At 47.5% G+C, this 16903-nt stretch overlaps 1 protein-coding gene across 9 annotated transcripts in view; it reads right to left on the reverse strand.

Annotated features, from left to right (window-relative positions):
• Positions 1-16903, reverse strand: part of pnpla7a (patatin-like phospholipase domain containing 7a) — an 81688-nt gene that overhangs the window by 49595 nt on the left and 15190 nt on the right. For 7 of the 9 annotated variants that reach the window (XM_067972860.1, XM_067972862.1, XM_067972865.1 and 4 more), the window contains 5 exons: positions 16425-16490; positions 13361-13402; positions 8860-8947; positions 6246-6328; positions 4387-4469 (listed from right to left, as the gene is read on the reverse strand). In XM_067972860.1, the coding sequence (XP_067828961.1) occupies positions 4387-4469; positions 6246-6328; positions 8860-8947; positions 13361-13402; positions 16425-16490 (362 nt within the window). The remainder of the gene's footprint in view (positions 1-4386; positions 4470-6245; positions 6329-8859; positions 8948-13360; positions 13403-16424; positions 16491-16903) is intronic. The other 2 variants (XM_067972864.1, XM_067972863.1) reach the window with 1 other exon arrangement.

A 16903-nucleotide genomic window follows, 5' to 3' on the forward strand; every position in this document is an offset into this window, starting at 1 on the left:
CAAAGCTTATTGATCTTACACCAATCAACATGCAGAACCAGAGTCATGTGTGACTAGTCTGTATTCTAATCGAAATCTCTAATAGTAACAATACTGCTCGGTTACGTCCGGTCAAAGGCTAAAATTATCACGAGCACCATGGAGCATCACTGGCTTGGAGGTATTAACCTAACTGGATTTAGGCAGGAACAGCACTTGCAACCATTCAGAAAATACTGGTTTCAAACTGACAACAGAAAACAAAATCTGCACTCTTTGGGATAACACAAGGTATAACCGTCCCAGGAATTACAGCTCGTAATATTGAGTGTTTAAAATGATGGCATAACATTGATCCGTTTGCTGTTTCAGTGCAGGAGTTACCCAGTTTATTTTAAGAGGGTCAGTGCCTCGATTAAAACAGTAAATGCACTATCAGCAGTAATTGTAGCCTTTTAACTCCCTTTCATGATCACTACGTCCATTTAACGCAACGTCCGGAGGCAGCTGCTCGGTACAAGTTACAACAAAACCAAACCAGCTGGGAAAGTCAGCTCGTGGGTTTTCTGAGCGAGAGTCCTGGACAATGCAATTTCTCATCAATACCTCAGTCCGCACTCTGGCTGCTGCTGCCCTTCCAAGCATCACCTGTCCTGGGCAGGCAATTCACCACCCGACTCGTGACGCCCGTACACTGGCATGCAATGAGTGCACCTTTCAGGATCAACAAAAACTGATCAAGACACGTAAAACATAATAATTCCGCCCCAACGGAGGACCGCGCCCCCCCCCCCCCACCAACGGAGGACCGCGCGCGCCCCCCCCCCCCCACCAACGGAGGACCGCGCCCCCCCCCCCCCCCACCAACGGAGGACCGCGCGCGCCCCCCCCCCCCACCAACGGAGGACCGCGCGCCCCCCCCCCCCCACCAACGGAGGACCGCGCGCCCCCCCCCCCACCAACGGAGGACCCGCGCCCCCCCCCCCCCCCACCAACGGAGGACCGCGCGCGCCCCCCCCCCCCCACCAACGGAGGACCGCGCCCCCCCCCCCCCCCACCAACGGAGGACCGCGCCCCCCCCCCCCCCCACCAACGGAGGACCGCGCGCGCCCCCCCCCCCCCACCAACGGAGGACCGCGCGCGCCCCCCCCCCCCCCCCCACCAACGGAGGACCGCGCGCGCCCCCCCCCCCCCCACCAACGGAGGACCGCGCGCGCCCCCCCCCCCCCCACCAACGGAGGACCGCGCCCCCCCCCCCACCAACGGAGGACCGCGCGCGCCCCCCCCCCCCCCACCAACGGAGGACCGCGCGCGCCCCCCCCCCCCCCCACCAACGGAGGACCGCGCCCCCCCCCCCCCCCACCAACGGAGGACCGCGCCCCCCCCCCCCACCAACGGAGGACCGCGCGCGCCCCCCCCCCCCCACCACCAACGGAGGACCGCGCGCGCACCCCCCCCCACCAACGGAGGACCGCGCGCCCCCCCCCCACCAACGGAGGACCGCGCGCGCCCCCCCCCCACCAACGGAGGACCGCGCGCCCCCCCCCCACCACCAACGGAGGACCGCGCGCCCCCCCCCCCACCACCAACGGAGGACCGCGCGCCCCCCCCCACCACCAACGGAGGACCGCGCGCCCACCCCCCACCACCAACGGAGGACCGCGCGCGCCCCCCCCCCACCACCAACGGAGGACCGCGCGCGCCCCCCCCCACCAACGGAGGACCGCGCTGTGAACAAGAACTGGTCTAAAAAAAAAGAAAAAAGGTCTCTGAGGCAACAGATTTCCTAAAATGAAGCTGGAATCGGCCTCGTGCTTCAAACTTTCCTGCCTTAAAAACAAAATCTTGTGACCAACTCCCACCGCCAACAGTGGCCAGGATTACAACACAGCTCAATTATACTGGATGCCAAAATTTTGCTTTTTTTGATGAAACAGCCAAAATGACCACGGTTCTAAATTGCCTTCCATTGCATTACTGAGCTGGAGGGCCCTCCTCTACCAACACAGCATCAGCTGCAATCCAGTCTAATTTATTCCCAACGAGGCCAAACATTGTGCAAAGGGAACTTCATCAGGACATTTTCGACACCAACATATCTCAAACATGCTATAGGAACAGCAGCTCTGCAGCTGGGGTTTGGAATCTGGGCTACTACCACACTACAATTATAGCTTGTATTTAGATAGCACCTTCAAAGGAAAATGTCCCACGGTGCTTCGCAGATGCATAGTCAAAAAAAACAGATGCCGAGCCAAAGATTGGTCAAAGAGATGGATTTTAAGTTGATTCCACTGAAGTGGCAAGCTAGAGGGGTTTTGGAAGAAATTCCAGAGCATGGGGGCCTAGGCAGCTGAAGATGGGGCAACGGGAGCGGGGTAGCACAGGAAGCCAGAGACAGAGGAATGGAAAGTTCTGGGGAGGGGGGGGGGGGGGGGGGGACTGCAGAAAGTTATAGAGATAGGGGAGGGGCAAGGCCTTGAAGAGATTTAAACAAGAGGGTGAGAATTTGAATTTGGGACATTGGGAGACTGGAAGCCAATGTAGGTCATCGAGGACAGGGGTGTTGGATGAAGAGGGCTTGGTCCGGGACAGAATACAGGCAGCAGAGTTTGAGGGCAAAGGGTGGGAGGCCAGCCAGAACAACAGTCAATTCTGGAGGTGAAGGACAAAGGTGAAGATGAGGATTTCAGCAGCAGATGCTTTGAGGTAGGGGTGGAGGAGGGTAATGTTACGGAGGTGGAAGTAGGCAGCCTTTATGAGCATATGGAGCCGGAAACTCAAATCAGGCACTGAAGTTGTGCAGGATCCAATTCAAGCCTTGGACGGTGGCTGGAGAGGGGGAGGACATGGCGGTAAGGACACGGAGTTTGTGGCAGGGGCCAAAGATGATATCTTTGGTCTCCCAATGATTAGCTGCTGGACAGTGTCGCACATCCAAGGCTAGATGTTGGGCAAGCAGTGTGATAGCACAAAAGTGGTGGAGGGGTCGAGATAGATGATAGAAACTGGGCCGTCAGTCTACATGTGGAAGCGAATCCATGTATGCAGATGATAAGGGCAGCGTGTAGGTGAGGAAGGGGAAGGGGCCAAGCATGGATCATTGGAGAAGTCCAGGGGTGAACGGTGAGGCTGGTAGAGGAGACATTGCTGGAAATGCTGAGAGGTGGGACAGAAAAGAGAGGTGTTGAAGGTCGATGGTACAGTCAACTGTGCTCAAGGCCGTTTCAGTACCATGGCAGAGGTGGAAACCTGATGGGAGAATCAAAGACCGGGTTGAGAGAGAGGTGGAAATGGATTTGGGATGCAACACCACATACAAAGACTTTGGAGATAAAAGGGAGATTGGAGAAAGGAGAATTCTTTTTTATTTCTCTGCTTTTTTTTCTCTCCTTGGACTTGAGGGAGCAAAGATAGGGGCCGTACCAGGGTGGGGGGGGGGGGGGGGGTGGGGGGGAGAAGAGAAGAGAGCTGGGATGAGGTGCATCTGCAGAGGTGTTATGACCAATGGAGGGCCAAAGACTAAGTAGAATCATAGAATCATAGAAGTTACAACATGGAAGCAGGCCCTTCGGCCCAACATGTCCATGTCGCCCAGTTTATACCACTAAGCTAGTCCCAATAGTTGGGAGTTTGAAAGTGCAGCTGTAAGGGACTTTGAGGAGAGATTTTTTCCAAGGGACACAAGGAAGTGGTCAGAGATGGGTCTGTCAGTGATCGCCACCACAGGTCCAGAGGGGCCACGGAAGGGGTCAGGTCAAGGGGCTTGCCATGAATACAGGTAGAAGAGTTTAATATTGAGGGAGAGGCTTAGGGAGGGCAGAGAACGGAGGGCAAAGGGGAGCTGAGATGGAGATTGGAATCATGGAGTCGTCGTCACTCAGCATACAGGCTTAGGGAGGAAAGGAAGAAGGATATCTCCAGTCTAATGGGAAACAGGCAAACCTCACTGGAAGAAAGGTCAAGCTGACTCCTGGTCCTGAAGGCCCAACACCAAGTGCACAGGTCAGTGGACAGAGTGCTCGAACCTGCAGCACTCTGGGCTCAAAGGGTTATTACAAATGCAATGGATAGCTTATTATCCATGTCATTATTTAATTTCTCAGGATGTGGGCAATACTGGCAAGGCCATATTTATTGCCCATCTCAATCGACATTGGAGAATCAGTTGGGTTTTTAAGACAATCTGGAAGCGTTTTTTTTTTGGTGCCTGCCCATTAATCACCAGATTTATTAAATTCAATTTCACAACTTGCCATGCTGTATTGAACTCTCTGATTCCGATTCGCTGGTTCAGTACCATTACCACTTGGCTACTGTACGCATAATCTACAATTATTGTTCATGGTTAATCTGCCAGGTAACCAGCATTCCATATACAAAGGCAATATCTACTCAAGGCAGTACCGTTTTGCAATGATCAGCATTTTTAGTTTCCTTTTCATCCTTGGTCTTGAAGTTCCAACAAGGGAAGATGTAGATTGCGACACCTGGAAATAGACAAGTACAACCCAAGTCATACAGTATCACAAACTATAGATATAAAGGGAGAGAAGCTTGAGATCCAAATCTCAAATATTAAGCATTCAAATTTTTCAAACACCTGCACAGATGCTCCTCAGATTGAATGAGTGGTTTATTAATGGTAGAGGGGGAATTATTTTACTCATACTGAACACATAGACCCTGGCTCCAGCCCCAGGCCCCAGACCCCTGCCCCGGTGAGTTTATCCAGCGAGCAGCTGACCCACGCAGAGCAGAAACGACCCAAGTTCAACCCACAGTCTGTGCTAATTTAGTTGATCTAGTACGGTCTTTACAATTGGCCTCAGGGTGACTGGGGCAGGGATGTCAGCCAACGGTATCATTCCTCATCACTATCCAGCAACTCTTACTGCAGTGCGGCTGTGTGGACACCAGGGCGCCACGGACACCAGGGCGCCACGGACACCAGGGCGCCACGGACACCAGGGCGCCACGGACACCAGGGCGCCACGGACACCAGGGCGCCACGGACACCAGGGCGCCACGGACACCAGGGCGCCACGGACACCAGGCTCGGCCCTGATGTCCTGTCATCGAATAGTCTTCAGACATTTCCCATCAAGCCTCACAAGAATAATGGCCACTTGCCTGAGCAATAGGAGGGTGCCCTGATACCCACAGAACAATATTCCATTGGGGGGCAATGTGTACAAGAGAGGCAAAGGTGGGGGGGGAAAGTCTGGAGGAGAAAACTGGCAAGAAAAAAATATCAAGAGAATCAAAACCAGAAACAGCAGCTGAAAGCAGGTCAGTGCTGACCTTACAGACAAAACCTTCAACCAGATTTAGTGAGCACCACAGTTAGGATTCAATGGAAACATTTAGTAAGTCAAAGGCAAATCAGCAGCAGACTCCATGCTGGACTGGCAGCTTCCATAACAATGGATGGAAGGATTAAAAATGACTTGCTAGCAGCTCAATAGAAGAGGTAGAATCTCCTCTCTAAACCCCAAGGGCGGCCTCTACCAAACGGAGAAGTCCTCAGCCAAGCCGAAAGAAACAAGCCTTTCTGGCTGGGGCACTGAGGATGGGAGGAGAGACTGGGCAGAAAAAAAGTCTTACAACCAACCATAGATGTTTGCAGAAGAGGAGGCCACTCGGCCCACGTACTCACTGGAGTAATCCAAAACTAACCCCACAGCCCTGGCCACACTCAGAATCTTACAGCCCGTCTTGCCTGTGCCAGCTCTCAAAGAGCGGTCCAATTTTGTCTCACACCCCATCTTTTTCCCCATAACCCTGCAAATTAGTCCTCTTCAAGTACATGTCCTATGGAGTCTACTTCCACCACCCTTTCAGATAGTGCGTTCCAGATCATTACAACCCTCCTGAAGTCTGCTATTATCCTCCTCACTATTTACGACATTGCCAAGTTTTGTATCATCTGCAAACTTCAAAATTGTACTCCCTACACCCAAGTCCAGGTCATTTTTATATAAGAAAACCAATGGTCCTAACACCAATCCCTGGGGGACCCCACTGTATACTTTCCTCCAGTCAGAAAAACATCTGAGCACCACTACTCTCTGCCTCCTATCCCTTAGCCAATTACGTATCCAAGTTGCCACCGTCCTTTTTGCATGTGCTTCTATTTTTTGGGTTGAAACCTAAACACTGGGGGATAAAATGTTTTTTAAACCCTGATTTCTGTCTGTGGCAGATTCACTCACTCAGCCACTGCACATTAATGTGAGCCCTCCGTTAGGCCATGTCCTCCATACCTTTCTCATGATCTTTCGTCCGTAGAACATCACTTTGTCACGTTTTCGGAATCTGTATTTTGGAGTTTCCTGAGCTTGAATTTCTAAGAAACAGCAACAAATACACAATCAATGAATTGTCTGCGGGGCTAGACAAAAATTACTTACAGAATGGAACTTGTTTTTTCCAAAAAGAGCGAAGGTTTGTACTTCCTATATCTGGAGTCAGCATAATTGGTTATGCCAGGGAGCAGTCCTTCCAGTTACAGCAGTCAGCTTATTTTGATATCTATTATCAAAAAGTAATCAATACTTCAAGGGATCTCCACATCAGGGCTGCTTCATACACTGGTTCTTCAAGTAATGAACCAGGTCTGACACAGCCAACATATTTTGCAAAATGGATTATTGTCCCAAGGCGGACTGATCAGCAGAACACGATGAATGCGTTCAAAAGAACTTGGCCCTAAAAAATGTGCCCTCAGGAGACATGCATGTAATGTTGGCATGAGGCCAGGGCTTGGCATATGCAGTGCTCGTGTGTCTGGCGGACTCCCAAAGTAACAGAGTCTGCCAGAACAGACACCGGTTTTAGGCTTGTTTGTGTTTATATGGCACCATATCACACCTCTCAAATCTCCCAAGGTATTTCACATACAATTAATTACTTTGATGTTCAGTTACTGTTTCTATGGAGGTGAACATGACAGCCATTTTCAAAAGTTGCCATGGGATCTTTACCATCTATCTGAAAGAGCAGACAGTGATGTCAATTCAAAGTCTCATCTGAAGGATGGAAAGTATAATAAAAACAGCACAAAAATTCTCAGCATCAGTCAAGACAGCAACAGAGGGATCAGATCACGAGAAAAGAAAAATCAGGGCATGAGAAAGGGCCAGTCCACCCCTTGGAGTTCATCCCAGTAGTTTTTCAACTCAACCAGCCCATCCTCCATTTTGTTTGTTTGTCTCCACTATCTAGCTGGTAGGAAAATAAATCTTTATTCAAAGAAAAATAAACTTGGAATAATTGAAGGTCGGTTTTAAAGTGGCATCTTCTTGTCCTACTGAACATGGCCTTGAGATAATGTTCCAGGCCCACTCACCTATCTTCTTAATATTGGCCATTTACAAGAACACTCCATTAAATCTGCTTTCAAGACAAATAGGTGAGACCAGGGGAGATTGAAAAGGAGTGGTAAAGTGTTGGGAGCAAGTGTGGTAGAAGTAGATTCTAACTCAATTAAAGCTCTAGAAATTAAAAGAAGATGGGGGTATTAAAAATTATTCACACAAAATGTATTAATCAAGTAGTGACTTGTAACTAACTACTAGTCCCAAGTGCATAATGTCTTTTGGTTGTAATGTTAGTCATGTTTTAATCATTTGGAATTTGTAAGCAAAGATCAACAAACAATGCTGTAAATTTTTATGTAATTAAAGAATCCTCCAACAGACATTTTCAATTTCTGCTTTTTTCACCTTCTATTGCAGCCTCAACTTTCACTTTTAAGGCACTCCACTTCATCAACACGAGCAAACATTCACCACTGCGCACTGTGACTGCAGTGTGTACTATCCACAGGATGCACTGCAGCAACTCGCCAAGGCTTCTTTGACAGCACCTCCCAAACCCGCGACCTCTACTACCTAGGGCAGCAGGCACATGGGAACACCACCATCTGCAAGTTCCCCATCTGCAAGTTCCCCGCCAAGTCACACACCATCCCGACTTGGAAATATATCGCCGTTCCTTCATCGTTGCTGGGTCAAAATCCTGGAACTCCCTTCCTAACAGCACTGTGGGAGAACCTTCACACGGACTGCAGCGGTTCAAGGCGGCAGCTCACCACCACGTTCTCAAGGGCAATTAGGGATGGGCAATAAATTGCTGGCCTCGCCAGCGACTCCCACATCCCATGAACGAATTAAAAAAACCTATTTCCTCCAACACTCGCAATTTTTGCTAATTTACTGTTTTCATTCTAGATCTTTTTAATGGTTTATAAAATTTATTTTATTTAATTTTGTGTTCTTCCAGTCCACATCATTCCCAATTTCCTTAAACCCTTTCAGTCATGGCTCTGTGGGTAGCACTCTCGCCCGAGTCAGAAGGTTGTGGGTTCAAGCCTAGATTCTGTGCTCAAGTCTCTGGAATGGGGCTTGAAATCATAATTTTCTGACTCAGAGGGGAAAGTGCTACCACTGAGTCAAGGCTTCACAGGAGTACAAATCCCCAATATTTCCTTCCCAATCGCCTTAGATGCACAATGCCTGAGAACAGGCAAGTAATCTGCTATTAGGGATTGCAACGCCCTTTAGAGCTGCTAACTGAAGGCACATGATAGTGACCCAGGAATCACTCTCCCAATGGTTTACCTCCCCCAGTGTCTCCTGGACATGCTGGGCATAAACTAAGGTTTTGGCCATCAAATTTACACTGGTTACTGTGGATACCACGTGGGCAGAGATTGGGTTTAAATTCAGCAAAAACACAGGGCAGGGAGGTGGGCCACTACAAAATGACAAGCATTCGATCAGGATGTAAGCAGGGCATACAGGACTTAGAACACATCGGCCAACAGCTGTGGAACACCCGTAAATTGCAGTGATTTATCAACGCGGTTTTACTTACTTTGCTCTTGCAATCGTCTGTGTACAATGAGAATGGTGGTGGCAATCAGCACCACCACCACTCCAGCCCCCATTATTACTCCCATCAGCTGAAAAACAGAAAAATTAAGTCTTTTAACAAAGATAGAAAACGAAAGTATAATCTTCAGCTCTTTCGCAAACTGCCAATCTGAAGCGACATTTCTAACTTAAAGCAACAAAATGTCACAAAGATACGGAGGCAAATTTATTCCACTGCAGTGTTTCTCAAGCATTAAATGACGCTGCTCCGGGGAATACAATCCCATTTACTTGAGGGTCCACTCCAATGGTGTGTATGAGTTACGAACGATGACCCTGAAAGCTGCCACTCAGGGCAGGTGAATCTCACCTACAGGGAGTGTGGCAGTAGGATGATGGGAGGATTTACGTTGTGGGAGGCTGGAGGGTTTTCCATTGCAAACTGAACTTCATGCTGATGTTGGCTCACTGCGTCTCTGGGGCCGATGGGGTGAGGGGGGGGGGGGGGGTCGCCAGCTACTTGGCCCATCAGTGCACGGGAGACTTTCTTAAGGTACAGAGGGTTCGTCTTCACTTCGGGCCTTCGCACTGTTGTGGTAAAGCAAAACACGAAGGCTCCAGGTTTGATCTCTGCCTGTGCGGAGTTAGGACAGTTGCAGGGGTTATAATTGGCCTCAGCCCCCTCAGGCTGAGGAGGGAATTAATAAAACACCAGGATCCCATTCCTGATCTCTATCCACTGGAAAGGGCCGACAGAAAAGCGAGAAGACAGGATCGGATTGGGTTGCGATGCTGCCCCACAGTTTACAGTCTCTCACCACAGCCTCATTTACACAGTACGGACACTTGGTGAGGTAGTTGAGGATAGCTGGGGCCTGTGGACTCGGGTTATCACCTTCCAGTAAATTAAGAGAATTCATTCATTTTAAGCCTGACAAGCAAATATTTAGCCATTTTATTATGCAGGGTTTTGGAAATAGCAATGGTTATCTCATTTCTTGGGAATGGTTGGTATATCAGACAATTTGAGCCAGCACTTGGGCGCTTGTTTCAGATATGAGAAGTAGAATCAAGTCAGATTATCCCACCCGTGTTATTTAACTCCACTTGTGACCATGACAATACATTAAACAGTATTCCACTGCAAATCCAGACAAAAGGATTCCCCAAGTGTGCAATAAAATACATCAGCCATCCCTCCGTTCCACCCATCTCAATGTGGGGGGGGGAACGAAGGGGGGGGGAGGGAAACGAAGGGGGGGGGGGGGAACGAAGGGGGGGAAAACAGAAAAAAACGAAGGGGGGGAAAACAGAAAAAAAACGAAGGGGGGGGAAAACAGAAAAAAACGAAGGGGGGGAAAACAGAAAAAAACGAAGGGGGGGAAAACAGAAAAAAACGAAGGGGGGGAAAACAGAAAAAAACGAAGGGGGGGAAAACAGAAAAAAACGAAGGGGGGGAAAACAGAAAAAAAACGAAGGGGGGGAAAACAGAAAAAAACGAAGGGGGGGGAAAACAGAAAAAACGAAGGGGGGAAAACAGAAAAAAACGAAGGGGGGGGAAAAACAGAAAAAAAACGAAGGGGGGGAAAACAGAAAAAAACGAAGGGGGGGAACACAGAAAAAAACGAAGGGGGGGAAAACAGAAAAAACGAAGGGGGGGAAAACAGAAAAAAACGAAGGGGGGGAAAACAGAAAAAAACGAAGGGGGGGAAAACAGAAAAAAACGAAGGGGGGGAAAACAGAAAAAAACGAAGGGGGGGAAAACAGAAAAAAACGAAGGGGGGGAAAACAGAAAAAAAACGAAGGGGGGGAAAACAGAAAAAAACGAAGGGGGGGAAAACAGAAAAAAACGAACGGGGGGAAAACAGAAAAAAACGAAGGGGGGGAAAACAGAAAAAAACGAAGGGGGGGAAAACAGAAAAAAACGAAGGGGGGGAAAACAGAAAAAAACGAAGGGGGGGGAAAACAGAAAAAAAACGAAGGGGGGGGAAAACAGAAAAAAACGAAGGGGGGGAAAACAGAAAAAAACGAAGGGGGGGAAAACAGAAAAAAACGAAGGGGGGGAAAACAGAAAAAAACGAAGGGGGGGGGAAAACAGAAAAAAACGAAGGGGGGGGAAAACAGAAAAAAACGAAGGGGGGAAAACAGAAAAAAACGAAGGGGGGGAAAACAGAAAAAAACGAAGGGGGGGAAAACAGAAAAAAACGAAGGGGGGGAAAACAGAAAAAAACGAAGGGGGGGAAAACAGAAAAAAACGAAGGGGGGGAAAACAGAAAAAAACGAAGGGGGGGAAAACAGAAAAAACGAAGGGGGGGAAAACAGAAAAAAAACGAAGGGGGGGAAAACAGAAAAAAACGAAGGGGGGGGAAAACAGAAAAAAACGAAGGGGGGGAAAACAGAAAAAAACGAAGGGGGGGGAAAACAGAAAAAAACGAAGGGGGGGGAAACAGAAAAAAACGAAGGGGGGGAAATAGAAAAAAAGGAAGGGGGGGAAATAGAAAAAAAGGAAGGGGGGGAAATAGAAAAAAAGGAAGGGGCGGGGAAGTGGAAAAAAAAAAGGGGGGGAAGTGGAAAAAAAGGAAGGGGGGGAAGTGGAAAAAAAGAAGGGGGGGGAAGTGGAAAAAGGAAGGGGGGAAGTGGAAAAAAAGGAAGGGGGGAAGTGGAAAAAAAGGAAGGGGGGGAAGTGGAAAAAAAGGAAGGGGGGGGAGTGGAAAAAAAGGAAGGGGGGGGGGAAGAGCGGAAAAAAGGAAGGGGGGGAAGAGCAGAAAAAAAGGAAGGGGGGGGGAAAGAGCGGAAAAAAAGGAAAGGGGGGGAAAGAGTGGAAAAAAAGGAGGGAGATAGAGTGTGTGTCTGCTTGCCGATCTGTATGGCGACATGTGTAGACCCAGCTCTGATGTACAGTCCAACACTCTAATAATCTTCGGTGCTCATAACTAAAGAATGGCTGCTTGGTCCACAGGGCTGCCCACACTCAAGGAACCAGAGCCCAGCAGGAATCAGCAACCTTAGGCCAGAGAGTAGGAGGAGCGAGTTAGAATGGCAAACTAGGACAAGCCAGCAGCTGCAGCAATTGGGTTTTCAGAAACAGTTCTTGAAGTTTCAATCACAAAGATCAACTTTAAAGAGAAACATCAAGACATTTTAACAAGTTTCTACTTCAATCGTTTACTCATGAAATGGTTCCTCTGCCAAGTGTACTCAACCTACACGTCCCTACATTGTGGAAACCTTCGGCGTTATGAGCCTATTTCATCACTGTGAGAGCACTATTGATGTACTTGGTCTCGTTCAAGAACCGTGAGGTCATCTCAAGAAAGGTTTCATAGAATTTAGGCTAATGAATTCGAGGTTTCTGAGCAAAATTCTCTGAAAAGTTTTATAACACAACTGCAGAGACCGCACTGATGCTGCTGTCACTGTAATACAGAGGAGGAGAAGTCATGGAAAGGGCAATCTTTTTACCTGGGTTTATCTGCCACTATACGTTCTAACCTGTCTTAAATCTCATAGAAACTCCTGCCTGATGGTGGGCATCTTACAACAACCAGCACCTGGAACTTAACAAACGCCCCAAGATGCCTCCTAGAGATGAATGAATGCCTGGAATGGGGAGGTGACTGAAGCCTAGTTAAAGAGGTAGGTTTCGAAGAGTCTTGTAAAGGTGGAGAGGTAGCGCGTTAGAGGCATTTAGGAACAGAAGAATATACAGGACCAGAAAATACCATATCGGAGTATCTGGCCACCCCAGAGTTCACAAACAGAACACATAGCTCACGACCGATATTCTTCTCACCACATCTCTAACTGATTGATGTGATCAGCCTCGATCACCTCCTTGGACAGTCCATTCCAAACATTCACCACTCTGTATCAAGTAATTATATCTGGTCCATCCAATTAACTTCCCTCCTCAGCTGCAGCCCAAACCCTTTCATTGTTTATCTTGGGGTCACGGTAAACAGTCTCTCCGAGTTCAACTTGTTGACACTCTTAAGGATCCTGATACCTCGAGATCATCTCTCAAGCTTCTCTTCTCTAGTGTAAAAAACTCAGCTCCTGTAGCCTCTACATATATCTCAGGTGTCTTGACGTCAGGTATCAGACAGGGAAAAGGAAAGGGCTTGCATTTCTATAGTGCCTTTCACAACCTCAGGACCTCCCAAAATACTTTACAGCCAATTAAGTACTTTTGAAGCATAGTCACTGTTGTAATATAGGAAATGTGGCAGCCATTTCGCGCACAGCAAGGTCCCACAAATGACAATGAGATAAATGAACATATAATCTGTTTTAGTGATGTTGGTTGAGGGATAAATATTGGCCAGGACACCGGGGAGAACTCCCCAGAGATGTTGGCCCTCGAGTGCATCAACTTTACCCTCGAGAGACTCCAGTTGCAGACATGGGGCCCCTGAATCCAGGGTGGCCTGCACATCCTGAGGGTTCCTTCTCCTTCAACTTTTAATGTTACGAACTCAACTAAAAATAAAATGTTTACTCACCACTGTCCTCGCTGCCGAACTCTGAGGCATTCCAAACTCTGGCTAGGTAAATTAATAGAAGATGTTTTACTTCTCCGATCTTGCCAGGACCCTCTCTGCTCGTGTGTCCAGACTGTCTGGCTCTCGATAATACGCTGTGTAATATCTAAGAAAGTAAACCTCAACTCACTTCTTTTAGTCCGAACTACCTCTGACCCGAACTCCCTAGTGTTAGCCTGAACTCTCACTAGCACCAAACTATGGTGAGAATTAACTCTTTACTCAGTCTGGTGCTGCCTCACTCGCTGTCACTAGGAACCAGTTAACTTTAAATACTCTAACTAATTTAGCAATTGTTTGTTTTAACTCACCTCTCTTCTAAGCTAGTGCATTCAGCCCATTTCCAATGAGCATCTTAACTTGTTTACCTTCACTAACCCGGCAACTACTTAGCTACAGGAGCAGAAATTTGAATTTAAGAGGAAAGGCAAGATTTATCTAAAACTTACCACTGAGCTCCCATAAAAATCAAACTCTTTACACACTCTTCACTCTGTGCCTGGGAAAAGGCAGTACGCTCCAGAGTATAGGGCCAAAAGTACACACTTAACTGATTTAGATTTAGGAATTAAGGAAATATAAAAATTCACTTGCATTAAATTGGGGAGAGGTTGGCAACTGGGGCAAGAGGAGGACAGAGATAGGTGGCAGGTGCAGTTCAGTGCAGAAAAAGGTGAATAGCACATTTTGGATGAAATTGTTAATTTGAGACATGACACGTGGTTTTGTGTATCTACAAGCATAGAACACAAAAGCAGGCAGGTAATGTTGAACTTGCTCATGACCTTAGTTACTTCAGCTACAGCATCGTACGCAGTTTTGGAAACCCCATTATAGCAAAGTTATAAAATCAATGGATACAATGCAGTGTAGAGTCACTAGGATGTTACCAGAGATGAGAGGTTACTGTTATGAAGAGACTTGAGTAATTAAGGTTTTTTTTGCTATAGCTGAGAGGGTTAAAGGCACTGAGTTTTGATGGCTACTTGTGCGGGAGGTGGAGCAGACTCAGGGGCAGAGTCGTTAACCATCTCATGTGATCATCAGTTACAGCACGGAGCTCTAGTAAGCTTCCTGCTGCTTGCCCAGTCAGGACCCACTCCCAAGCATTACATCATTGGCTTGCAGGGTTAACTGGAGACAAGTGGGAATAATCTGAGCTCCGCACCGAGTGAGTCTACCCCTCCACATCCCACCTACCTGCCAGGCTGGATGATCAAACATCAACATTGCCCTAGAGTAGTGTGGAGCTCTCTGGCTGAGATTTAGAGTTACCGAGCCTGCTAGACAGCTCAATAGTTATAGAAAAGGACAAGGAACAATCAAGTATAAAAATACTGCACTGGAGGAGGGCTAATTTCAGTGAGTTAAAAAGGGATCTTGTCCAGGTAGACTGGAATCAAAAATTGGGAGGCAAAACAGTAATTGAACAATGGGAGGCCTTCAAGAAGGAGATGGTTCAGGTACAGAGTAGACACATTCCTACGAGGAAGAATGAGGAGAGGCAATATAAACTAAATGGTACATTTTAAAGAGGGTGCAGGAACAGAGACACCTGGGGGTGTATGTACACAAATATTTAAAGGTGGCAGGACAAGTTGAGAAGGCTGTTAAAAAAGCATATGGGATCCTGGGCTTTATTAATAGAGGCAGAGAGTACAAAAGCAAGGAAGTTATACTAAATCTTTATATGGATATTGTTCTGTGAGTTATAAATGAGATTTCATTTCGAGGATTTCATTTCCACAACATTCATCTGAGGAAGGAGGTAGCCTCCGAAAGCTTGTGAATTTAAAATAAAATTGCTGGACTATAACTTGGTGTTGTAAAATTGTTTACAATAAATCTTTATAAATCACTGGTTAGGCCTCAGCTGGAGTATTGTGTTCAATTCTAGACACCACACTTTAAGGCAGATGTCAAGGTCTTAGAGAGGGTGCCAAACAGATTTACTAAAATGGTGCCAGGGACGAGGGCCTTCAGTTATGTGGAAAGACTGGGGTTTGTTCTCCTTAGGTTATAAGATTTGATAGAGGTGTTCAAAATCATGAAGGGTTTTGACAGAGTAAATAAGGAGAAACTGTTTCCAGTGGCAGAAGGGTCGGTAACCAGAGGACACAGATTTACGGTGATTGACAAAAGAACCAGAGGTGACATGAGGAAACATGTTTTTTAATGCAAAGAGTAGTTATGATCTGGAATGCACTGCCTGAAAGGGCGGTGGAAGCAGATTCAATAACAACTTTCAAAGACAATTGGATAAGTACTTGCAGAGAAAAACATTCCAGGGCTATGGGGAAAAGAGTGGTGGAAATGAGACTGATTGGATAGCTCTTTCAAAGAGCCGGCACAGATACGATGGGCTGAATGGCCTCCTTCTGTGCTGTAACATACTATGAATTCAGATCCAATTGGCCATCACCAGGCACGTCACCTTGGAGCCAACTCAACCCAACCTAGTCCCACACCATATATCTCATTGATATGGTGCAGTGTTTACAGTCAAACTGTTGAAAAATCTAGTTTGAAGGCTAGCAAAAAAGAGCAAGAGATTACTGTGTGTCTCGGCTCTGCAACAGAATATGGTTTGGGTTCTACAGATACCTCTTCACTCATGCTTCAGATAAGAGTAAACCTGTGTTGTAACCAGGTAACCCTGGTAATTGTGACTTCAACCAACCAGCCAGCCACGCGTGCAATGAGTTTTGTTGATCAGTTGTGTGGCAAATGGAGCAGGTTCAGAGGGAGAATATCTAACATCGGGGAGGGAACAATTCAGTGACAGAGCCTTCAACCTTTCTCATAGCATCCATTTAACCTGGGCAAATTCCATCAGTACCCCCTATGTACACTTGGTGTCTCTAAGCCTCGGGGGCCGAGGTGAGCGGAGTGTGCATTCCACAGCGGGTAAACATAAAGCCCAATTGGGTGGATTTCTCCGACGGTTCAGAGACCTTTAAGCATGGCGATGGGGTTCCACATGTCGGATATCAGGCCCTCCAAAGGGGAAATAATCATCACTCACCATGGTTGTTTGGAGATGGTTTTCAACCAGGGTCTTGAGATCTAATAAACTGCCATCAGATGCATTCTATAAAATATTAGAAAGAAATATTACTGCACTACATTTACCATAAGAGACACTTTAAAAATATTTCACAGACAGTATTTTCTAATTGCAACTGTCGCACACCAGCCTTGCACACTGGTTACCAACGCAGGGTGCTGCAAAATGGAGGAAACAAGATTGTATCTCCTATCAAGATGCTGTATTTTTGATCTCCACTATACTTTGAGAGATGCAAGCATTGCCAAAAAGAGAGACAGGGAGCATTTATAAACAAACAAAAACAAACGGCAAGTTACCCGAGGTTACCATTATACTCTCGTTAATTCCCCATCATAAGGTCCCATTTGCCGAGCTCAGGGAACAGGTCTCCCGCTTGCCCACTAAGGTCAGGGACACGACGAGGAGGGGGAGGCCCGACTGGAGGACGCACCGAG

This window comes from Heptranchias perlo, chromosome 37 (genome assembly GCF_035084215.1).
Source record: "Heptranchias perlo isolate sHepPer1 chromosome 37, sHepPer1.hap1, whole genome shotgun sequence".
In the NCBI taxonomy this organism is placed as follows: domain Eukaryota; kingdom Metazoa; phylum Chordata; class Chondrichthyes; order Hexanchiformes; family Hexanchidae; genus Heptranchias; species Heptranchias perlo.